Source organism: Nicotiana sylvestris, chromosome 1 (assembly GCF_000393655.2).
Source record: "Nicotiana sylvestris chromosome 1, ASM39365v2, whole genome shotgun sequence".
Classification (NCBI taxonomy): domain Eukaryota; kingdom Viridiplantae; phylum Streptophyta; class Magnoliopsida; order Solanales; family Solanaceae; genus Nicotiana; species Nicotiana sylvestris.
This window is the reverse complement of record NC_091057.1, coordinates 1,493,701-1,518,995: the sequence shown is the minus strand read 5'-3', so window position 1 is coordinate 1,518,995 and position 25,295 is coordinate 1,493,701. Positions and strand designations below refer to the sequence as shown.

Here is a 25,295-nt window from a genome sequence, read left to right as displayed (position 1 = left end):
CAGTATCAATTATCAATTCTTAGTTATCAGCTTAGTTTCAGTTTCAGCATTTATAATTCTTTCTTTCAGTTGTCTTACATACCGGTGCAATTCAAATGTACGGACGTTCCTTTTGCCCGGGGCTTGCATCTCACGATGCAGGTAATGATTTACAGGTTAACGATTCAGAGCGCTAGGATTCTCGTACCAGCTATTTGGTGATCCCCAGTCCTTTCGGGGCATTATCATTACTGCAGTCTTCAGTATTCACATACAGTCAGTGTTTTTAGTACTCAAATAGAGGCTTCAAAGACTAGAGTAACAGCTAGACAGAGTCGCATGCTTTTCATATTAAGCCATGTGGGCTACAAATATATTCTAGAATTGAATTAGTATTTCCGCACTTTGATTTATATCATTTAGACTTTAAGTATATCAGTATGTTATGATATCACATATTGATTCAGTCAGCTAGTTGGTTCGCTCGGTCACATGTAGTCAGGCACCGAGTGCCGTGTTATGTCCAGGGCCAAGTTCGGGGCGTGACACTATTGGCTCTTCTGTTTGACATGGCGCGCCACGTCATTTGACATGTGGCACCAAACTGGGCCTCTAGGAAGATGTCATCTTGGGCTTAATGAAGTGGGCTCATCACTTTAGCCCAATTAAATGGGCTAACCCAATGGTTTAAGACTTATTTATTCCATATATATTGGACTTATATAATTAATTTAATTATATTAGCCCATAATATTTATTTGGACCAATATACCTCGAATTTAAATATAATCCCAATTATTTTACGAATCTAATTCCAATAAAATTTATATGTTTATAAATGTCTCCTGCTTCAAAACTCGTCGAAGCGTGAAATCTAGGGATTAGACTTGAAGTAATATGACGAGATTAGCACGTTTTTGAAACCTGATCACGTACCAATCTTTTCCAAATTAGCTAGTCCAGCTTTGACTTCAATTGCTTGTCTATATAAAGTCATGCTAACTTGATTTGTATCATTTGCAATATATTTTTGGTAGAATTTCTGTTACTACCAAAATATGTAGGGAGCTTCTTAATCCTAGCCATCTTTAACAACAACAACAACCCAGTAAAATTCTACTCAGTGAGGTCTGGGGAGGGTAAAATGCACGTAAACCTTATCACTATCCCGAAGGGGGTAGAGTGCAGAGGCGGAGCTAAGATTTGAACCTTATGGGTTCGAGATTATAATCTTTTTAAGTTACTGAATTCTAAATTAATAATTTGTACGTATTCATCGAATTTCTTAATATAAATAGAGGTTTTGAACAAAAACTATTGGGTTTTGCCGAACCCACAAACAGCACTATGGCTCCGCCCCTGATAGAGAGGTTGTTTCCGGAAGATCCTTGACTCTAGCCGTATTTAAGATAACTTAAAATTCCAAATCACCACTCGATGATCACTTTCACATGAAAGGAAATAAAAGCACTATATTTTTAATAGTACACGTGAGCTAAATGGACTTCTCCAGCATTTTCCTTAATTCTTTCCTACAGATGAAAGTTATTTCCAATGATAATAATCTTGAATTCATATGTGCCTTTTTATTGTTCCATGTGATGCAATAAAGTCAGTTGGCAAGTAGTTTGGCTATACTTTTAACATGACCGAAGCTTAGACGTATAAGACTTTTAAGTGGTTTTGATTCAAATTCCCCTTTGAGATGATAATGCATACTGTATTTGATTCCTTCTTGGAGACTACTACCGAGTCCATGTTGATATCTAATTAATGCAGCCGTCTTAACAGGTGATCCCACATCGAGAATAAATCTTCCATGCAATCTTTTATAAACCTATATAAACCCATGTGCTTGTAATTGTTGAGCATCAATTTGCAGTATTCACAAATCACTTAGAGTCTAGTTTTGTGGACTCGGAAGCATTGACGCGAAGGTAACTTCTTCTTCTTTTCTTGTGCTTTTCTTCCTTTATCTTTTTTGTTGGTCAAGAAAAGAAAAGTAGTTGAGTGCTAAGTTGACGGGCAACTCCATGACTTCCCATATAAGGATAAATTCATCACGATATATAGATGATCATATCTGCAACAACATATAGAAGGCCAAATCCCTTGCAACATATAGACGGACAAATTCACATAAACATATAGGGGGATAAGTCCATACCAATATATAGACGGACAAATCCCTATCACCATATAGACGAATAAATCCACATCAACATATAGACGGACAAATCCACATCAACATATAGACGGATAATCCATATCAACATATAGATGGACAAATCCCCATCACCATATAGACGGACAAATCCGCATCAATATATAGACGGATAAATTCACATTACCATATAGACGAATAAATCCACATCACCATATAGACGGTCAAACCCACATCACCATATAGACGGGCGAATCAAATCCACATTACTATATAGACGAGCAAATCTATAAAGAGACCAACTTAAGGTGCAAAGGGACTTAAATGTCCGCCTTAAGATTGGAGAGTTATAGTTCCTTTTAAAGACAAACCCACGGAGAGTCCAACTTAAGATGCAAAGAGACTTAAATGTCCACCTTAAGATTAGAAAGTTAGAAAGTTTCAACTTGAAGACTTGGTGGACTTTGCAGATTTCAATTTGACTAAGATAAAAGTCGGACAATGTAGAGCAAAAGAAAAGTTGAAATATTTTAGCCCTCCAAGTCTCAAAGTTGAAGACTTCATGTTTGTCAGTTTTCAAATTGAAGCCCTCAAATTTTTCGATCTTCAAGTTGAATTATTTAGGCCCAACAGGTTTTAAAGCTGAAATCTTCAAGTCTGCTAATTTTTCAAGTTGAAGTTTAAACGTCCACTGCTCTTCAAGTTGAAGCATCAAAGTTCACCAAATTTTCAAGTCCGTCAAATCTTCAAGTTTGTTGGTCTTCAAGTTGAAATCTGCAAAGTCTTCAAGTTGAAGCATCAAAGTCCACCAAATTTTAAAGTCCGTCAAATCTTCAAATTTGTTGGTCTTGGTTTCAAAATTTTACTTGCGACGATTCTCAAAATGTTTGGTTCCAAATTTTGGATATGTCTTAGATTTTGAAGTCTAGTTTTCGAGAAATCAAACGATTCATTATTTGAACTCTCCCATGATATGATATGAATCTTTTGTTACAAGCGCGTAAAGCTGAAAATTATGCGACATTCCACCATGTTGAAAATTCCAGATTTGCACAATCTCACCTAAAAATTCATATCTTGGTGTAGAAATGTCAAAATCGCAAACCGTTTGATTTTTTGAAAACTAAACTTAAAAATCTAGAACATATCTAAAGCTCTCAATCAAACAACTTTAGAATCGTCTCAGATAATATTTTGAAATAAACTTTATATTGCACTATGCTATCAATTTCAGATTTACACGGTTTCACCAACAAAATTATATCTTGGTGTAGGTACGTCGAAATTACGAATCGTTTGATTTATTGAAAATTGGACTTCAAGATCTAGAACATATCCAAAATTCTCAATCAAACAACTTCATCGTCCCAAATAATATTTTGAATTCAATTTTATATTGCACCACGCTATCAATTCCAGATTTGCGCAATCTCACCAAAAAAAATTATATCTTGGTGTGAAACATCGAAATTACGAACCGTTTGATTTTTCAGAAACCAAAAGTCAAAATTTAAATCATATATGAAATAAAAAATTTAATACCTTAAGGCTAGTTTCAGATAATATTCCAAAGTCAACGTAAAATTCTGACACGCTGACAATTTCAGATTGCGCGACTTCACCAAAACTTTTATATCTTGGTATGGAAGCCTCGAGATCGAAAGATGTCTTACTTGATATCAATCGAAATTTAATAGATATATTCTCACAAATATCTTGGGTTCAAGTCATACTGAATTTGAAACTTTGTGTCAAGCAATCTTTTTCCTTATACTTGTGTTTCCTTTTGACGCCTCTCTTCTCTTCCCCGCTTTTTTAAGGCAGAGGGAGGACTTGGAGACCAACAAACATGAAGGTTTGGCGAACCTGAAGACATAGAGAATCCCTAGACCTTAGTGCAAATATTTAACATCCTCCTAAAATCGGCCCATTGAAGATATCAATTTACCATGGAGGGTTGCCCCCTTTAAATCAAATGAGATCAAAGTTCAACAAGAGGATTGCATTTCAGCTTGATCTTACATTCTTTCATACTTCATTCGAACAACAATTAGGGCAATATGTATCTTTTGAACTTATGCGACTGAACTTAGAATGAAACTCTAAGCTGCCTACGTACCTCAGTGAAGAGGATCAAGTCATACCGTAGCTCAGACTAAGTGATTTTTTTTAATTCTTTTTATGTCCTAACTTTTGCCTAGGCCGCCTCTTTCGAAGTTTTCAACCGAGCGGACTCTTTTTTTGTGTTGGGGGCCGTACACAATTTAGACTCATGCGGGCCTGGAGTATAGCAACATGCAGTTTAGGCTCATGCGTCAAGGAGCGTTGCAACTTCAAGGATAATACTTCTTTAAAAACTTGCCATTTATAGGGTTGATTCTCATGCCATCTGCATCAATCAACTTGTAAGCCCCACTTGAGTAAGCTTCTTGTACGACATATGACCCATCCCATTTTGAAGTGAACTTATAGATTTATGGTAAGTAATTATGGGTCTTCGTACGGCAAAGACTTGATCTCCTACTTGAAAGGATCTCAGGGGAACTCTTTTATTGAAGGCGCGAGACAATCGAGTTTGATAACATTCAAGACTCTATACCTCTTCTCAAGAGCCTCCAACTCTGCGAATCGAAGTTGAGCATTTCTTCATCAGTGATCCCTTCTTGAATAGCCAGTCGTAATGAAGGTATTTGACGCTCGAGTGGCAAGACGACTTCAACTCCATAAATGAGTGAATAAGGAGTCTTTTGTGTTGGCGTGCGGTGAGTCATCCTATATGCCCATAAGGCTTCTTCCATACGGTCATTCCAATCTCGTTTGGATTTGGAGATGACTTTCTTTAACAAGTTGCATAGAGTTTTGTTGAATGTCCCAGCTAGACCATTGGTAGCAACATTATACATCGAAGAGTTACGTTGCTTGAAGCCAAAAAGATCACAAATCTTGTTTATCAACCTATTATCGAATGGCTTTTTGTTATCCGTTATTATAACGAGGAATGCCAAAGCGATAAATAATGTTTACTCGGATGAAACTTGCAATATTTTGCTTCTTTACTTCCTTAAGAGCAACAACTTCAGCCCATTTTGAGAAGTAGTCGGTTGCAGCCAAGATGTATAGGTGCCCACCAGAGGACTTTGACAGTGGTCCAACAACATCCAATCCCCAAGCGTCAAATGGCCAGGATGCAACAGTCGGGTGCAACACTTTAGGAGGTTGATGAATAAAATTCGCATGGAACTGACAAGCCTTGCATCTTCAAGCATAGTCCAAGCAATCTTTTACCATCGTTGGCCAATAATATCCCATCCTTTTTATATGGAAGTTGAGCTTTGGTCCAGATTGGTGTGACCTACATACCCCAGAATGTGCCTCTTGCAAAGCTTGGAGTGCTTACACGGGTTCTTAGCCATGTCCAGGTTCTTGATTTCAGCTCCTCACACTTGTCCTTTGTTGCTTTAATTGTTGTCTTTGGTATAAGCAAGAGTGACTTTTGACTATTTTGATTTGTACTTGTCTTTGCAGCAAAGCAGTAGAAGAGAATGGTTACAAAAGCCACCTTTCTCGGAGCAGGGTTTCTCAGTGAACTTGGTCTTGTCACTCCTGCTGGGAAAGGCGACCACGGGTCATAACGCACTCTTCGCACAACAAATCCACTTTGAAGTTGACTTATTTGCTCGTCCAATCGTCGGAATGTGTACGAGATACCGTAGAGGGCGACCTAAGAAGTATTGGGGAGAGGTGATCAGACAGGACATGGCGCGACTTAGGATTACTGAGGACATGGCCCTTGACAGGGAATTATGGAGGTCGAGCATTAAGGTTGTAGGTTAGGGGAAAGTTGTGAATATTTCTACAGCACAATAGAGTGAGACTAGCCAGTTAGGAGTTAGACTAAGAATGTCATTGGTCGTCTATTGATGCAGGGCTTTACCTGCTAGTTTTACTATACCAGCCATCTATTTCGTATTTCGTATTCTGTATTTCATATCTCTTATATTGCTGTTATTTTATTATGCATTTTTATGGTACTAATATATCGGCTCCTGTTGCTTTTTTGAGCCGAGGGTCTCCTGGAAACAGCCTCTCTACCCTTCGGGGTAGGGGTAAGGTCTGCGTACATATTACCCTCCCCAGACCCCACTTGTGAGATTATACTGGGTCGTTGTTGTTGTTCATTTTATTGGATGGTTGAATGCAAATAATCCCGAAAACGATGGTTGTATCAATGCAGTTCTCCTCGTGTAGTACCTTCTAGTAGAAAAGGTAATTATATTAGAAGGGAACAATTATATTGGCTGGAAAGGAATTTTGCTGCATCTCCAGTAGAAAATTTTGGATGTTTTAACCTATTTAACCCTGTGCCTTTGTCATCAAGAGGTTGTGAGCCTTTGACAAGAAGACATGTATGATGGAGCTAAGACTCGGGTTAGGACAGTAGGAGGCGACTCTGAACACTTTCCAGTTATTACGGGGTTGCACCAAGGGTCTGCGCTCAGCCCATTCCTATTTGCCCTGGTGATGGATGCACTGACTCATCATATTCAAGGGGAGGTTCCATGGTGCATGCTATTTGCTGATGACATTATTCTAATTGACGAGACAAGAGGCGGCGTCAACGAGAGGCTAGAGATTTGGAGACATGCTCTTGAGTCTAAAGGTTTCAAGTTGAGTAGGACGAAGACGGAATACCTCGAGTGCAAATTTGGAGTTGAGCCGACGGAAGCGGGAGTTGAAGTGAGGCTTGACTCTCAAGTCATTCCCAAGAGAGGTAGTTTCAAGTACCTTGGATCGGTTATTCAGGGGATCGGGGAGATTGACGAGGATGTCACACACCGTATAGGGGTGGGGTGGATGAAGTGGAGGTTAGCGTCGGGAGTCTTGTGTGACAAGAAAGTGCCACCGTTACTAAAAGGTAAGTTTTATAGAGCAGTGGTTAGGCCTGCCATGTTATATGGAACTGAATGTTGGCCGGTAAAGAACTCACACATCCAGAAGATGAAAGTAGCAGAGATGAGGATGTTGAGGTGGATGTGCGGGCATACAAGGATGGATAAGATTAGGAATGAAGATATTCGAGAGAAGGTGGGTGTGGCCCCCATGGAGGACAAGATGCGGGAAGTAAGACTCAGATGGTTCGGGCACATTCAGAGGAGGAGCACTGATGCACCGGTGAGGAGGTGTGAGCGACTGGCTGTAGTGGGCACGCGGAGAGGTAGAGGAAGACCTAAGAAGTATTGGGGAGAGGTGATCAGACAGGACATGGCGCGACTTAGGATTACTGAGGACATGACCCTTGATAGGGAATTATGGAGGTCGAACATTAAGGTTGAAGGTTAGGGGAGAGTGTGAATATTTCTACAGCACAATAGAGTGAGACTATCCAGTTAGGAGTTAGACTAGGAATGACATTGGTCGTCTATTGATGCAGTACTTTACCTTCTAGTTGTACTATACCAGCCATCTATTTCGTATTTCGTATTTCGTATTCTGTATTTCATATCTCTTATATATTGTTGTTATTTTTATTACGCATTTTTATGGTACTAATATATCATCTCCTATTGCTTTTTTGAGCCGAGGGTCTCCTGAAAACAGCCTCTCTACTCTTCGGGGTAGGGGTAAGGTCTGCGTACATATTACCCTCCCCAGACCCCACTTGTGGGATTATACTGGGTCGTTGTTATTGTTCTCCAATTAGATTTTAGGTTACTGATATTTATCCAAAATATATTTTAGAACGTTGAAAAAATTATTGATAAACACTCAAAAGCAGATTAGTGCAGCATCACAACTTCAGAACATTTTTTTCTAAACCTTAACTAAGGGGCTGTTTTGTTAAAAGGACTAGGAGAATTAACCTCATGATAAACTTTGCATAAGATAATCAATTTTTGATTGGAGAGATTAGAAAAAGTTAATTCCCACATAGGTAATGCATGTTTAACCGAATTCTGGCAATATCATAACTTTAAAGCACAAGCTTTATATGGAGCGATGGGGTGCGTGGCGGTGCGAGTTTAAGTAAATGGCGGGGCAATGTGGTTTTAAGGCTATGCTGTGCGGGTGAATGTGAGACGAGTTGAAATAATTTCTTAATAACTAATATGGCACAACATCAATTGCAAGTGAAATAATTTCTTAATAACTAATATGGCACAACATCAATTAATTGCAAGTCTAATGTTGCGTGCGTATTGAACGGGATCAACACCAATAGTAGGTCCATCGACATTTCCATAAAGAAGAAAATAATTTCGGGGATTCTCAATGTTAATTGATGAACAAACTTCAAATTTTTATTCTGTTTATTAAGAAATAATTTCTTAATAACTAATATGGCACATCATCGATTGCAAGTCTAATGTTGCGTGCGAATTGAACGGGATCAACACCAATAGTGGGTCCATCGACATTTCCATAAAGAAGAAAATAATTTCGGGGATTCTCAATGTTAATTGATGAACAAACTTCAAATTTTTATTCTGTGTTTTATCTATCCCAATTACTTTTTTATCGAAAACATCCAATATCTACTACTACTAGTATTTAGTTTATAAGATATACTTGATTCATGGTGAGGGGTTTGGTTTTTGAAGCTTTTGAAAAATGAGCAACTTGATCTTCATTAGTTATTTATCACAATATGATTGTTAAATTTAAAATGTACTAGCAATAAGATTTCGCCAACAAAGTTCCATAAAAATTCCACAAATTGCTGCACAAAAAACTACACCAAGCACAAAAAATTATACCTCAAGCTGCATTAGACTTCAAAAATAGATAAAAAAAAAACCGAAAACTGCAAGATTGCACTTTCGAATGAGATTTCCTTTTACTATTTTTCGTTTTCAGATTTTCAGCTAAATTTAACAATAAGCCCCCGTTTGGCCATATATGTTGGCAAGTTTTTTTCAAATTTTTTTGAAAATATTGTTTGTCCATAGATTAGTGATCTGTTTTTGAAAAATTTCTGAAAATATTTTTCAAGTTTTCAAAATCTAGTTTATGGTAGATTTTGGGTGAAAATCAAGTTCCTACTCACAAAACTTTAATTTTTTTCAAATAAAATGCATGTCCAAACATAATTTCAACTTCCAAAAATTATTTTTCAAAACTACTTCAAAAATTATTTTTTCAAATTTCAACTCAATCTATGTCCAAACGCTAGCTAAATAGCTGACAAAGACCAAAAGTGCTCACATTTGATAAAGTTAAATGACCAAAACTGTTCAGGTGATACTTGAGGGACTACTCTAAACCTACAACCAAAATTTTAAAAACACATACCTGGTATATTTTTATACGAGGTACGTATAAGTTTCCCCCCTTAAATAGCGAAAGTTTTGATACAGATTATTAGGGTTTTCCCCTACGATGCTGAAAGGGCGGGAAAGTTTAATCCGATTGGTTGGTCGGCGCCGGCGATTTCTCCGTCGCCGTCACTCTCTTCTCACTTCATCCGCTCCTCAGCATCAGGTATAATTCACTATTAATTTAATTCCTTTAATTGTTTTGCAGTTTACTTAAATCGAAAAATAATTTAATTCGAGGATTTTCAGATTGGCTGTAAGGAATGTAAGGATGAGGTAAGCACTGGAAATGGAAATGTTGATGAAGAAGAATGGGTTGATTGTCCTGTTTGTGGGAAGAAGATTCGAGGCGAAGATCGCGTGGTTAACTCTCATTTAGGTGCATTTTTACTTTAAGATTATGTAGAGTTCCTTCTGATTTGGATGCTAATATTTAGATTATTTTTTGAGCATTTTAGGATACTTTCGTCCATATGTAGCTTGATAGTAGAGTAAATGTGGTAATCTTTATGTTTTATGTGTATTAGAATCGTGCTTTGTATTGAAAAATGTTTAAGTTGCTGGAGGAGGTCAGGTGTGGATTTATTGTATTTGGTCCAGACCCTATATGTGTCATAAATATACTAAAAAAGTACGAATGATAGATTTTGAACCCAGTGGACTTTCGAACTCGAACTTTTGTTATGCACCTTCTCGAACTCGAACTTTTGTTATGCACCTTCTTGATGCTGGTGAATGTAAGTCCACTAAATCATTATAAAAAGGGAATTTCGAACTCGAACCCGTGAAGTTTAAATCTTGTTCTGCCTATTTGAAGTTTTAAATTTCTCAGATTACCATTTGTCAATTATGGATGATATTATGGACTTATTTGCCGAATGTTTATGAGTTGAATTAGGATGGTAAAGAAATTGCTACTAATTCCATGTGGAACATAAGCCAGCGAAAATTTTCTTGCTTTCAAAATTTTAAAATTCATTTTGCAATTGTTGACACCCTTTGCGGGTTGGTAAAAAAGAAAAATATATCAAGAAAAGAACATATAGAGTAACAGAAATACCTTTTTCTTTTTCTGTACTTAAGCATCATGTGAATTTAACAATTTGAAATAGCCACTAGAAAACTAATTCTTTAGTATCCAGTAAGCATAAGACCCAGTTTTGCAAGGTAAAATTCAACTGCAGAAAGAGAGCCACGAAATGTAGCCCTCTTGCTTATGCCTATCCTTTTGCCAAGTTTACAAAGCACCTATTTTTGTGGCAGCTTTAGTAACAACTTCATTGTTTCCTTTCTAATATGATCTCTCCTTTTATTCTTTTGATTTGAGCTGTGTGAAAACTTACAGTGGAATGTGATTTTTTAGATAAATGCCTTGCTAGAGGAAGTAAACGCAAATTGAGCCAGTGCACCCTTTTCCAGTTGAACTTTTGCACAAGACCTAAAGTTACAGTTTCATCCATCGAGTCGAACGTTACAAGGATTGACGTTGGTCCAAGTACTGATGATGGTAATATCTGTGACCTTGCTTCTGTTACCTTCTCAAAAAATATATGTGACCTGGCTTCTGAAATGAACAGCTCAGATGGTCCCGAAAATGATATCCAAGATGAATCCAAGAGTAGTGTTTGTAATAGGGTTAATCGAATGGAAAACTTAGATGGTCTCCTCAAGCTGGATGATGAACGCAAACTTCTGTCCGATGCAAAGACAATGCAAATTTTTGGGCTAGAGGGTTCTCCTCAACACCAAATAACTGATGATAGAATTGACAACATCGCAGACTCACCTTTATCACTTTCTGAAAAAAGGATGCCGAAATGTGTGGAACCTTCGGAAGATGATGATAACTCTGAGATTTTGCTTGATACATTCGTTGTTGGCCGGAGGTTTGGTAATGACGGAGAGTTAACTGTTGGAGCAATGATAATGCTTTCAAGAGATCCCGAGAATGTCAAGGACCAGAATGCAATCAAGGTTTTGCCCTTACTATGGTTACCTTGAATTGGTAAGTTTGTAATCTGAAGCATGTTTAAAAACATTGCCTGTATGTTTCTGTCAGGTTCTAACTAAAGATACTGATCACAATAAAGAGCTAGGTTACATCCCCAGGGAATTGGCACAGTATTTATCTCCATTGATAGACAAGTTCCACCTGAGGTTTGAGGTAATCAATATAATACATTTTGTGGTCATGCTAAGTTTTCCATTTCCCTTGCAAGTTCAACTTAGGTTGGCCTTTCTTGTTAATGTATTTATAAAAGAAGCATATTCAGTACGATAATTTTGATGAACAAGTAACGTGAACCGATGTTTGGTTTAGTTTTTTCCGAAATATCTTTAGAATTATTTTGGTTAAAAAGTAGGAAGTCTATGGAGAAATTTTTGTTTTAACTTACAAAGCACTTATAAAACTTATAATAAAGAACTGCGGTTATCCAAGCATGCTTTTATTTGTTTTGCACAAAGTTTTCTCAAAAATACTTATCTTAAAATTTTCTCCAAAAAAGATATGTAAATGGCACCTAAGGTTTACAAAGGTGAAGATTAGATGGTCATAGGACTTATTGAAGAAAAAGGAAGGTAGATAGTCACAATGTACATCAACCAAGGGCTTCATTTTACAAGCCCAAGCAATCTATCTTTATTTCCATGTTATCCTTCTTGGTTTCTCAATCCACTAATAGGAGGTGTACCAAGTTTCTTTTGGTAAATATGAATAAATACTGCTTTAGGTATTGATTCTTGCCAAGGATTTTAATCTCCACAACTACTTTTTTCTCTCCTGTCTCTACCACTTCATTTTCTTCTTTCCTACAATTCTACTGTTGCTGCAAAATTGAGCTAACCAGTTTTTCTTTAATTGGCCTTGATTCTTGATACTACTAATGTCATAATCTACTTGTAAACTGTGATGGTTCTTAGCACTTGTTGACATAGATTAGGGTAATACAATGTCATTTCTGGACCATAGTAATTTCAAACTTTGGTGTTTGGCCCTCTTTGGTGTGTTCACATTGTTGTTTTGCATAGTTTTGTGCTATTGTCCTTTCACTTATTCGTTGTTGTTATTTTCTTTTTGGCATCTTTTATTGTTACATGCCTTTTCTCTTGTTTCTTTTCTGATACTATTGTATCTCATGTTGAGCCGAGAGTCTCCCGGAAACAACCTCTCTACCCTTTTTGGGGTAGGAGTAAGGTCTGCGTACACTCCATTCTCCCCAGACCCCACTAGTCGGATTTTACTTGGTATGTTGTTGTTGTTGTTGTTGTGTTTGGCCCTCTGCCACCAAGGCCGCAGCCCCTCATGCAAGACTTAAGGTAAATCCTTGGTTCGCCTCAAACAATTTTGACCACTCCAATCATCTCTACATTACCCTATAAGCTAACTAGTCGTTACCCATAAGCCAAAAGTAAATGACGATGATTTTGAGAGCGTGAAGCGGGAAAAAGCGACCAGGCCTTGCTTCGCTTAAAGGGTGAAGCAAGCATAGTTTTTAAAGAAAGCGCAAAATAAACCTTGCACTAAATAAAATAGAACTCAACAAAAATATTATATATAAGCAAATGTTTCAATTTAAAAACTAAAAAGTATATAGACAAAAGTCCTCCATAGGGCATCCTATTCTTCATATTAAAAAATGGATAAAAAAAGGAAGGAGTCAGTTATCAATTTATAAGCAATTAGTAATAATAAAAAATAGAAGCTTGAGCAGGTAGATCCAACACAGAAAAAGAAGAAGAGAGAAATAGTTAAAAAGGAAAACATGATTTTTTTAATTAGCTACCAACATAAGGGTATGGCCTAATGGTCAATGAAGTGAGTTGAGAACTTGACGTCTCAGGCTCACGATAGAGTTACCTGGTACCTGGTGCTGGTGGGAGGTAGTAGGTATCATGTGGAATTAGTCGAAGTGCGCGCAAGCGGTCCTAGATACCATGGTTATCAAAAAAAAAAAAAAAATGCTGCCAGCACCAGTGAAAATAAAGAAAGGGAAATTTTTTTGGCCACCCCCCTATGAAAACCCTAGTAGCAAAGAAACCAAGCACCACATCCTTGAATTGCTGACCACTTTTTAAAGAAGCGATCTCCTTGCTTCTTTATCGCTTTACGCTTCTTCTATCCAAGAAGCGATCGCTTCGCTGATGACACTTGGCCTCACGCCCTTGAAGCGCTGACCTTGTCGCTTCGCTTCACTTCTCGCTTTAAGCGACGAAGCACTCGCTTTCCTCATCTCTGGTAAATGAATGACCAAAATCTTTCAACTTAGGTTATTGGGGGAGTTGGGTAAGAATGAGAAATCCGACCATTAGATCTTGATTTAATGGTTAAGATTATCTATAATATTGACATGCTTGAAATTGTCGGGTTTAGTAAAAAAATAACGGACTACGTACCTTAATATGGATGAAAGTTGGAGGTGAAAATGCTGTTGTAGGTGGTTTGGCTTGTGGAAGAATGAAAAGTAAATAAATTTACGAGCCAGGGTCTATTTATAGGTGCTAGCATTTTACATCGAACTTTTTGGAACTGTGGTGTGGTTGCCCTTTCTTGGAAAGTTTGGTCACGCTTCTGTTCATTTTACTAATTTGCCAGGCAGTGAGCTGTGAAGTGCATGCGGTTGGGAAGGAAGTGCGGCCTAACTTCCTTTAGTTTCTGTCAGGTTCAAAACTTCAGAGCATTTGAATTAAAGGGTGTGAGATTAAAACCCTTGATGTGCGATTGCACTTCAGTTCAAACTTCTAACTTAGCAGAGAATTCCAAACTTTAGAGGGTTTGAACAGAAGGGCATATGGTTGAAGCACCAGATGTGCGACTGTTCAACATGGTCTGGACTCTGGTCCCATGTATGAAACTGAAGTGTGTCTGGTTGAGGTAAGGGCTTGACTGCACGCACCAGGTCCTGAGTGACCTTTACAGCTTTGTTTCCAAACTTCACCTGACCAAATCCCACACTGGAATACGTTATTGCAGCAGATCCTCATATTTTTGCACCGAATACATAGTCCATCACCACCAGTCGCCCATAATAATAAATTAAACATGTAGCTAGGAGAGCACACATAAACATTTTAATGTTAAATTAACAGTGCGTTACAATTTTGTGTATGAATTTGGTTAATCAGGATACTTTTCTTTTTTCATGTAATTTAAGCTCCTGTATAAGGTCCGTCTTCATGATGTTTATAATTAATTTAAAAAGATTTTTCTACTTATTTTCTCTCGTTTACATTATATGTAAAATGTCTAAGACCACATGAATAGGAGGAAAAACAAAAACCTCTAGAAAAGACTGATGTAGAATAATTGGCATCAGACCTATAGATTTTGAGCCATGCAGAATATGAGCAAATGCCAGTTAATGTGGAATAAGTGTTTTGTATCCATCTGTAGCAGTACACAGATTTGAACTTGAAAACCATCTAATTCTAACATAAAGCTAACTTCAAGTGAAAGAAAATATTAAGTGTTTATCAATCTACTACAGAATCTACCACATTTATTTGCTAGTGAGTCATTGGGCTTATTAAAGTGTGTTCAATAACCTCCGAGTGCAAGGAATCTTATATGAAACCGAATTTGCATTTAACGAATTAAGAAAATCAATCCTTGCCATTTTTCTTTTCAGTATCTATTCCATATGGACTGATCACTAGCTTACATGGATTCAGGGCCATATAACTTCCATTCCGCAGCATCCTCATGCAGTTGTGCCAATTCAGATATATTCCTCTGGCATCGTGTCTTTTGGCGAAAAGGACTCCTCTAGTCTCCAAGTATTCAATTCCTTACGGAGAAATGCTCTATCGGCTGCTGAATTTTCCCAGACTCACTCTCCTATCCCTGCAAAATACCAGCATAACCTTCTACTTTTACTGAAAGAGGTTTTGAATATCAATGGACATCTTTTTACTGAAGGCGAGAAAACATTATTGGGTAGGATCTTCAAACTTGGATCATCCCAGTTAATCTTTGATAAATTTGCATATATAACTTTCTTTTGTTTCTCTTTTGGTACAGAAGCTTTTTTATCACTCTCAGATGACAGTCAAAGGCTCTTTGCTCGGCTTTATGCACGTAAAGGTGGTCGATTTTAATACTCCGCTCTTTTGGCTTGCACTTTTTACATTCAGGAGTTAAAGGCTGAAAATTATCCACTTTTGCTTGGGTTTGCCTCTTTCTAAAGATGATGGAGTAAGAAGCCTTGCTTTATTTATGGAATTCAGATATGCTCCTCATTTAATTAGTCATAAGACCTTTCAATGTCTGGAACATTGAAATGTTATATTCAGTGGTGCTTTCTGGGTTATTGGAAATGACTTCTTGCTTTTGTTCTTAATTTTTTTCTTTTCACGATAAAATTGGTGTGCCACCCAGCCTACCTCGGCTATTCTTCCGGCTCCCCACATTCTCCCGTCAGTATAGATATCGGGTAGTTTTGCTACCAAAGCTTAAACAGCTGAGAAAAAATCACCTAACATTTTGCCTCTACTAAAATTTGAACCTTGGTCCTTTAGTCTTCAACCTAGCTTCATCTACCACTAGACACATCCTTGGATGCTGCTAGTTGCTATTTTCATGATATCATTATTGCTCAGGCACTACCTTTTCCTGACTGCTACAGACCTATAGTTGATTCTTGAAATGAGCAGGATACACTCACGTGTAAAGATGCAGGACAATACTGTAGTGCTATTAGTTAGCGTTGTCAGTCTTATTGGATACAAATTGCTGATTTCCAAATAAAATTTGGTTTGTGGTCTATGCTAAATATAGAGTATTCTGCATGAAAAGGATATATTACTGGTTTTTAGGAGCTTTCCTTAATTGTCACCAAGCTTTTGACATTTAATGTGGTTCATCCTCTAAATTATTGCTTAATGCTTTTACTCATCAAACATATTATCATTGAATTTCTCTATTTGGATTGGATTAGTTTGTGAAATTATAGATTTCAACTGTGTTTTTCTCACAGTGCACCTCAGCTATCTGAACCCACTCATGTGAGTTAATTTTCTTGAATCAGAAGTAGGATATATTATATGAATTCTACCTGCAAGTTTATTTTTCATGTACTGAAAAGTTAAGTTATCTCTCAGAAAAGTATGCCATATCTTTGAAGGGAGGGAGAATCAATTCTTATTTTTAAGCTAGTCAAGGATAACGGTTTACAGAGATCCAATATCTTTGCTTTTATATTACTGAAAAAATGCTTCTACATTAGTTGTCACGTTTTGCTGCTGTTTTAATAACCTCAAGTATCAATGAATTTTCACCCTTGATGAAATTGTGGTTAGGTACGGCTTTGGTATAATATACTAGGGTCACTTCAACCATATACTGCTGTGCTGAAAATATTTTTAACATTTTTAGCATCACAGTTACAGTGATAACTAATACCTCCTTTAGGTGATTAGCTTAAAGCTGAGTAACGCGTGTGATACTGTCGCTTATTGCAATTCTTGGACTTGTCTTAAGGTGTGCTGTTTTCCAAATGTGAACGTGGTACTAACTTATCCACACAAAAATGTAAATAGATTTGATTACAGTAAGAATGAATAGGCTTCTTCTACTTAATGTTACGTCACCTGCCCTGCTTGACTGATAATTCAACTGCTATTCGGAATTATACTAGAAGGGTGTGGTTCCAAGCACTTTAATTTGTACAGCCTAATGTCTGTAATATTGTGTTTTTAGATTTTTTTTTTGTGAATACTTGAAATGATAGTCCATTGCTAGATAATTCAAGAAGTTTCTTGATCTTATTAAGTTCCTTTTTTTTTTTTTACCTTAGGCCCATGGTTTCGGATGGCTAGCATATCATATGCCGAAATATGTGATTATGAAGAAGCTGTTAAGGGGCTTTCTGGTAGACAAATTTTATAACGTTGTGGTAAATTTTATGTAGTCTTGCTTTAAGGGAAGCTGAATGCAACATCTTCTAACTCATACTTGTTATTTTACAGAAGCAGAATGTGTTACTTTATTCGAATCAATGGATAAACTACAAAATAATGACTTAAAGGAGGTTTTGAATGTTCTTAATGTTGGTGAACTACGGGACCTTATCTCAAGTCTTAACAAGGTTTGTATTTATTTATTTTTTGAATGTGTCACTTGAATAATGTATCTGCTTATATTTGAAGTTTTATAATTGCCAGTGGATGTATTATGAAGAAGACATGCGATCCACTTGATAGGATGTCATGTATGAAAACATATAATTCTCTTCTGCTGGGTTGATATTTCTGTCTGTGACTAAACAATAATCCAATTTGCTTTCTCATTTTCTGTTTGATTTTAGTCGTTTATGCGAATAGATTGGCAGGATGTCATCAATTTTGAAAGATCCTCAAAACGCTTCATGGTATGATTTATTATTGGGATGCCTCACCAGTTGCAATAGTTCTTTTGTGACTTGAGGGCCTCGCAATTATATTCTTTGTTAACCATACTGTTGTTAAAGAATGACGGCTTGACTTGTCCCCGACCTTGAGAGCCAACTTCTCGGGGTAACAAGGTAAGAAAATCTCAAAGGCAAAAGAAGTTACAAGTATATGATGGAATATACTTGATAAGGTTAATAGTAGTACATGATGGAATATAGAGTGTGCAGTTTACGTGTATTGGAATAAATTACTCTTAACCAGGTGACACAAACTTTACGGGTTGAAAGTTGGTCAGTTAACAAGGTTGGGAACTGGTAGTATAGTGTTTGAGACCAAATATGTGAGAGGATTATTCCTAATAGAATGCATGTGAAAATTATTGCAATATCTTTTTAATTCTACGACATATTAACTCATGCTTATGCTATGTACTCGTAAAATAATCTTTCCCTACTTCAAGGCTTCTCTTGATATCATTTCATTCTCCTTTTGGTAGTTAGGTTTTGACTTTTATCATCAAATTGTGAGATCTATGTTTGGTTTACTCTGTACATGGCTTGATGAATATTGCCCATGACCTAGTTGGATTAGAAGATATAGAAAAATGAAAAATTTAATTTTGCCAATGTACTTGCAGGATCATTTTACATTTCTTCCTCTCAGACTGTCTTGTGAGCTAAAATAAAGAACTCTTTAGGATTATGAAATGTTTGGAGCGTTATGGATGGTTCTTTCTAATTTTGATTGACGCCATAGTTAATGCTCCAAAAATGAGATTGGCTTCTGATGACTACACAGAAACAGGATACTGTGTGGACAGATACGGGCCATACAATTCTTAGCATTAAGGTCATTTGGGTCATGTTTACAATTTTTCTCATTTGTTCTTTACACGCATTGTGTTAGAGTGTGGAAAACCAGATTTTTTTGCTTGTTTGGAAATATGCATCGTGCTAGTTTAATAAACTAAATTAAGATTCAATCCGTGCGCTAGGAAGTAGGAACTAATCCTTCTCTCTTGTAACTTTATACTGGGTTGGCATCCCTTGGCGTCCATTTCAATACGACTTTCTATATTTACCTATCAAAGATTGGGTTAAGTAATCTTAGCTGGGAAAAACAAAAACGTAGCATTTCTCAACGAGGGAAAAGAACAAAGGAAAATCAATAACTAATCTTCTGTCAATCCAACTTTGGTTGCCAGCTGTCACCAAATCTTTTTACTCTTAGGTCTTTTACCCCCATTGGGCATCAGTTATATTTCCGTCTTATTCTTATTTTTCCTTCGATTTCTGGTTCTTTTTCATGCAGAGCTTCTTTTATACTAATTAATGACTATATGTTTATAGAGCTTCTTTCATACTAATTAATTCCCAGTTGCTCCATTCAATTGTATGAGTTTTAAGAACAGACGTTACTAATATGATTGCAGTCAAGTGTCTTGTTGAAGATACTGTTCTATACTTTTTTTTGATGAAGGTGTTATCATTAAGAAGGCATCAAGAAGATGCATAAGCAAACAAAAGTTACAAAGAGAGGTGACTGTTAGCTCTATAAGTACAAAAAACTATGCTAGGATCAGAGAGCTAACAAGGTCCAAAAAGTGATTAGTGCTATTTACAGGGGTCATGAAGTTCCAGCTAAAAAGACTAACTAAACATCTAGCCAGCATGCTGGAGTTGAGACACCATCAAAACATCTGCGATTTCTCTCTGTCCAGATACACCAAAAAATAGTTGCTGGGATCATTTTCCATATCCTTCTGATGGCCTTATCAACTTTCCACAAAAACCAGCTATCGTAGGCTTCCTTGACTGACTGAGGGGTGACCCAGGATAATCCAAATATGGAATAAAAGAACTTCCATAAGTCAGCTGCAACTGGACAATGAAGGAATAGGTGGTTATGCTTTCTGCGTTATGGAGACACATGTAGCATCTGTTAACTAGTATAATGTTTCTCCTGGTTAGATTATCCTGAGTGAGACATGCCCCTTTCAATGCTGTCCATGTGAAACATATTACCTTAGTAGGCAGTCTGGTCTTCCATATGTGCTATACTTCTATCACTCAGTTTCTTTCCTTACTCAGTCCCCTACTCCAAAAGCTTCCCTTCTCCTTCTGGTGTGACAAAGATATAGTTTCATGCTATGTAACAGATGTTTGAGGAGAAAAAAGATTGAAGAAGTAATAATACTTCAGGAATCTTTACAACACTTTATCAAAAAAGAAAAAAAGGAACGTGTTGCCCTAACAACAGGAGTTAACCGTTGTTTTATTTTTAAAATAATTCTCAAAGTAAAAGGGGATATGTGGTGCTTTCATGTCCTTGTACTGCTTGCGTTTGCCTTCAGTTCTTCTTGGGATATGCGTCCAATTTTTATTTTCTATATGACTAAGCTTGCTTAGCACAAGGTAGAGAGATAAGGAAAGACCAGTAATTGGCTTTGTGCTATTGATGAAAATGTGAAGAATATAAGTTCAAATGAAATGAATAAGTAGTTCCATTTAAGGTGATATAATAAAAGAATGATCCATTCTGCTTCTCCACCTGCTGTCATAATAGTTGCTCTGCAGGCAATTTGACAGCTGCAAATTTTTAGTAGTTGCTTTTCGGAGGAGTTCTAATTGATTAACTGCTGTAAATGTTTTCTCTTCTAAACCTTTGTTGAAAAGTTAGTTGTAGTCAAATCAGTACCTCGTGGAAGCTTAGGGTAACTTATCTTGTGTGTGTCGGAAGTAAAATATATAGATGCTACTTCATTTTCTTCTCCTTTTAGTTTGTGGGACTTCCATGTTCAATGATAATGGCCCTTTGATGTTGTTAATGAGTTGCATTTATCTTTCTTACAATTGTGCTTTGATTTGCGATTTAGCTCAGACACATAAGAAGATCGCCCAGAACTCTGATCGTGGTACTAGAAAGCAAGATTACATTGCTCGGGTTCTTGCTGCATATCAAGGTGGTTTATGGTAGGTTGTTTTTAAAATTTTTATTCCTTGGTTGTCACTTTGTACCACATTTTAATACTCTTTCATGTGATTTCCTCAAAATGTCACCAATGCAGCCCCAACCTTACAAGCATGATTCTAGGGAAAACTGGAAGATGCATCCGGATATCCGCATCAGCTGAATCTGTCTTTTGGCGTGCCGAGGTGATTTTTGAGAAAATTCTGTTATGTCGTGTAGCCTCTATACTGTTGGTCTGACATGTGCTCCTTTAACTTTTGATTCCTTCAGAGGCTATTTTTCCTGAATGGAGAGCAGGACCTGTCAGAATTTTTACTTGTTGACTTGGGCATTGTGAAATATCCTGCTTACAACTGCATATTCACAGACCAAATTTTTCCAGACAGAAGTGACCTATTGTCTTATGAAGAGGTACACTTAACTCTTGTGAAAAGATACTTTTTCCCTTATTATTTATCTATTTTCTTTCCACCCTTATTTTAGTTTAAATTAATTCCCTTAGGCCATTGAGGTTGCACAAATTATGGATGAGTCTCTTGATGAGAACAACAATGAGTTGGTATCAAGATGCGTAGAGATCTCTGCCTCTAACGTATCTAGCTTTGTGGAGGAAGATAGGTCATCTCATTCTGGGTCGATGGCTGCATTTTTATCTTGCTTTTCAGCCAGTTGGGTATATTCTAAGGTGATCCTGTTGGGTGTATCTTTCCTGGAGCATGAACAGAGGTGAGGAGATTCAACATGCTGGTTAAAGGTTATTCTCTAATGATCTTACCTTTTATGAACTTGCAACAGATTTAATCACAGCTTATTTAGAAATCAGCTTCATCCCCTAGAAACCTTAAGTTTTAATTGAGATATTTCAGGATCAACAAGGAAGAAGACGTCCACATTATATAGCTAAAGTAACTTAATGGGTATGAAATGATTCTTGGAAATGAGGTTGCACACCACCAGGCGAGAGGGCCTATTCTGAAATAGAATAGCTCTTTTTTTTTCTAGAGGTATGAAAAGATTAGAGAAGGAAACTAGTATTTTTCTTGTTCAGATGCATAATACAAAAAGGTGGGGGAGTTCTATAGTGAAGTTTACAAAGACTCTCCCCTCCCCCCTATCTCTGGGTTGTTTTCCATTTCTCCTGCAAAGGTAGGGAGCAGTGCTGTGTTGGGAAGGCTTCAAGTGGATCAATTAAAAGTGCTTTAATTGCTCCCAACTTTTGCAATGTTTTCGATACCTCGGGGGATTTGGATAAATTTATGAACAACAAGCAGCTAAAGTTGCAAGTACAAAATATGCATAAGATTTTTTGCAACTCTTCCTTTAAATTGGCAGTAGTTCTTGCTAAAGAGTGATGTAGTCCCCTTTGTGTATGTAGTAGACACCGAGGCTGTTGCTAGTCACTGCAATGAGCTATTTAATAGCAATTCTCTGAGTCATTTTTTTCATATTTGATCCTAGTGTTTCCACTAAAAATTGTCTGAGGGCTAGTAAAATAACTTGTTGATGATCTGGCAGGGGCTAATTAGGCTGCTGAAATCAATTGGGTGATGACCTGTCAGCTGATCTTAAATATGGACTTATTTATATTGTATATAAGCCTCTTATACAATTCTTGAACAGTGTGCCATTTCGTGCTGTGACAAACTGACAATAAATGGGAATAGAGCCAGGAGGATGTATACTCTACGTTGGACGTTTTCTTGTTACAGTGATGATACTGTTCAAGGTGAAGTTTCTGGTGTATTTAGAATCTCACTGGGTCTACTTTTCAGGTTTAAAGAAGCAATCAATTTGCTTAAGCTGCTGCTAGATAAATTTAAATGTGATCGAAGAAGGGGATATTGGAATCTGAGGCTCTCAGTTGATTTGGAGCATGTTGGGTGCCTTGATGAGAGCCTTGAAGTAGCTGAAAAGGGGTTGCTAGATCCTTGGGTTCGTGCTGGCTCTAGAGTGGCTCTGCAAAGGCGCGTTCTGCGGTTGGGGAAGCCCCCTAGACGTTGGAAAACTCCCAGTTTTTCGAGTTCTGTCAAAAGGAAGATAGTTGAGGTAATTCGTTCTGTCTTTTATAAAATTCTCTGATGGACCCTTTTTGCACTTCTCACTTTCTTGAGATATGATACACAGTTTCCGATGAATCCTGTTTCTTGATGATTATTTAGGTTCATGTTCAGGGCAGACCATTGAACTGCAAAACGGGGGTGAAGAATGTCTTTTATGGTGAGGATGGAGACCGCTGTGGAGTAGAAGAGCTTGCTCTACAGTATTATGCTGGAGAAGGAGGAAGCTGGCAGGGTGTTCACACTGAGAGTGGGATTTGGTTGACTATTTTCGGGCTTCTAATGTGGGATGTTGTATTTGCTGATGTGCCAAATGTCTTCCGCACCAAATTTCAGGTATTATCTTCATGATGTTTCCATAGACTTGAGTGTAGGTGGGCTTTCTGTTATCAGAATTTTCTTGCTAAATATTTGTGCTGGTAACTCCATTGATAATTCAGTTGCACTACATGATGCACTGTTACGTTGCTAACACTTGCTATGCTTAATGATTAAAGAAACAATATACACAACTTCATAGCTAATGAGCAATTCAAAACTTTATGATTACGATTCTCATGTTCTGCCTGAATTTCATCTGCTTATACTAGGTTCCTTCTAAGTTAGCTCAAGCTGTGATGATAACATTTTAAAACTAGGATCCAACTTGTTCCCAGTTGACATTAATTTTCATGTTCCTCGAGTCCCCTTTATTGAGTGATAGTGGTTGTTTACTTTCTTTTCTTTAATAAACAATTTTCCTGGGGAGGGGGTCTTGCTAGACGCTTAGAAGGTAACAATGTAAGGTAGAATAATATTTTGGATCTATAATCACTGTTCAAACTATTTGGAAAAGAATATTTCTGAATAGTTAAATTTTTCATTTTTCTTTGTTTGTTATTCATGGTTTGCTATTCAGCTTTTTGATCTACATGAAAATCTTGAGAAACAACATCTTTTTATACAGACTGCACCTTTGGATCTGGAAACTGATAGCTTTTATGAAGTCAGAAGGGATCTTATAGAAGCTCTTCTAGATAAGATTGAGCATGGCATGGCGGAAGAGTTACTTATTATGTCATGGGAATCACATGTGGGAACAGCCTGTAGAGGAGTCAACTGGGACAAGCATTCCCTGTCTGAGCTGCGAGCGGCTGTTACATGCATTGGTGGTCTTTGTCTTGCGTCAATCTGTCGAAATTTGGCTCAAGATTACAGGAGCTGGTCTAGTGGAATGCCTGACTTGTTGCTGTGGCGCTTCCGTGATGACTACAGAGGTGAAGCAAAGCTTGTTGAAGTGAAAGGCCCCAGAGACAGACTTTCTGAACAACAACGTGCATGGTTGCTCTTTTTAATGGACTGTGGCTTCAGTGTTGAGGTATGCAAAGTGAGTCATGCCCCAATATAGGGGTTGGGAATTTGCATGGCAAGCCATCGGATAAGAAGATATGCGCTGGTTAGATTTTTTCAACAATTTACGACAGTAGAGATGATATGAGTTACCTAGATTACGCGACAATTTAGCGGACCTGTTTACTACCCAGTTATACAGATCAAGCATTTGATTTGGCTGTTAAGATGGGTTAACCTCCCAGCCACAATATTTACCCTAAAAGATAATTTTTTTTTTTCAAAGCCATTGCTTTACACAAAGATTTGCATTAAGTCAAGTTTAGCAGAAGCAGTTAGTGCAGAATTCAGGGGAATCAAGACCGTTAAGTGGCAACCACGGGATTTCCTTGTTTTCTAGGCGCAACTGCTTTGTAAATTGGCTAATTGCCTCAAGTCTTTTAATTTTTTTTCTTCTGTCTGGACTTTATTCTTGTACAAAGAATGCTACCATTTTTGTTGTATTATTGTAATTGAATATTTTACTTAAGGTTTTCATTAGTATTACTATTGGTGTCATCAATGATTTGTTAATCCGATGAAGCTTCGATCTTTCTCGAGTCGTTTGATAGTATCATTGTTGGGATTCTGTTGGTCAAACCTCCACCATTGTTTTCTTCCTTGCTTTCTTTATTATCGTTCTTAGCTGTAGTGTTCATATAGACTGCACAACACATAATATTGTTCCAACTACAACCATTTAAGGGGCTAAAATCATATGCAAAACAGCAAAACTATCACTTCTCTGTTTCACCATCAATAAGTAATACAAACTGATAATCATACGAAGATAATGTGCACTTAAACATATACAAGCAAAGTGAAAAATCTCTACAGTATACTGAGAAAATGTTAGGATGAAGAATCAGTTTCAGTGTTGCAGCTTCTTATACAAGAGGATTCCCAGGCCACCAACTGCTAATGTTAAGATGAGAGGTATTCCAAGAACATTGGGAATATTGTACGACTGATGCATAACTTGACGCTGTCCGCGTGGAATATCGGATATCTGTAATCCAAAAAGAATTGTAAGAGAACAACTAATAACAGCAGATA

At 37.2% G+C, this 25,295-nt stretch overlaps 1 protein-coding gene across 4 annotated transcripts; it reads left to right on the top strand.

The window, feature by feature from the left end:
* The first annotated feature begins 9,482 nt into the window (after nucleotides 1-9,482).
* Nucleotides 9,483-24,746, top strand: LOC104215830 (fanconi-associated nuclease 1 homolog). 4 transcript variants are annotated; one of them, XM_009765756.2, is made up of 16 exons: nucleotides 9,483-9,622; nucleotides 9,706-9,835; nucleotides 10,820-10,963; nucleotides 11,039-11,430; nucleotides 11,516-11,620; nucleotides 15,127-15,391; nucleotides 15,476-15,538; nucleotides 17,250-17,324; nucleotides 17,422-17,540; nucleotides 20,725-20,816; nucleotides 20,912-20,999; nucleotides 21,085-21,225; nucleotides 21,317-21,540; nucleotides 22,587-22,860; nucleotides 22,974-23,207; nucleotides 23,818-24,746. In XM_009765756.2, the coding sequence occupies exons 1-16, from the start codon at nucleotides 9,521-9,523 to the stop codon at nucleotides 24,256-24,258; spliced, it is 2,889 nt and encodes a 962-aa protein (XP_009764058.1). In that variant the 5' UTR covers nucleotides 9,483-9,520; the 3' UTR covers nucleotides 24,259-24,746. The 4 variants fall into 4 exon arrangements, with proteins under 4 accessions (XP_009764058.1, XP_009764049.1, XP_009764039.1 ...); XM_009765747.2 differs by having other exon boundaries at nucleotides 10,820-11,430; nucleotides 15,479-15,538; XM_009765737.2 differs by having other exon boundaries at nucleotides 10,820-11,430.
* Nucleotides 24,747-25,295: the final 549 nt, after the last annotated feature.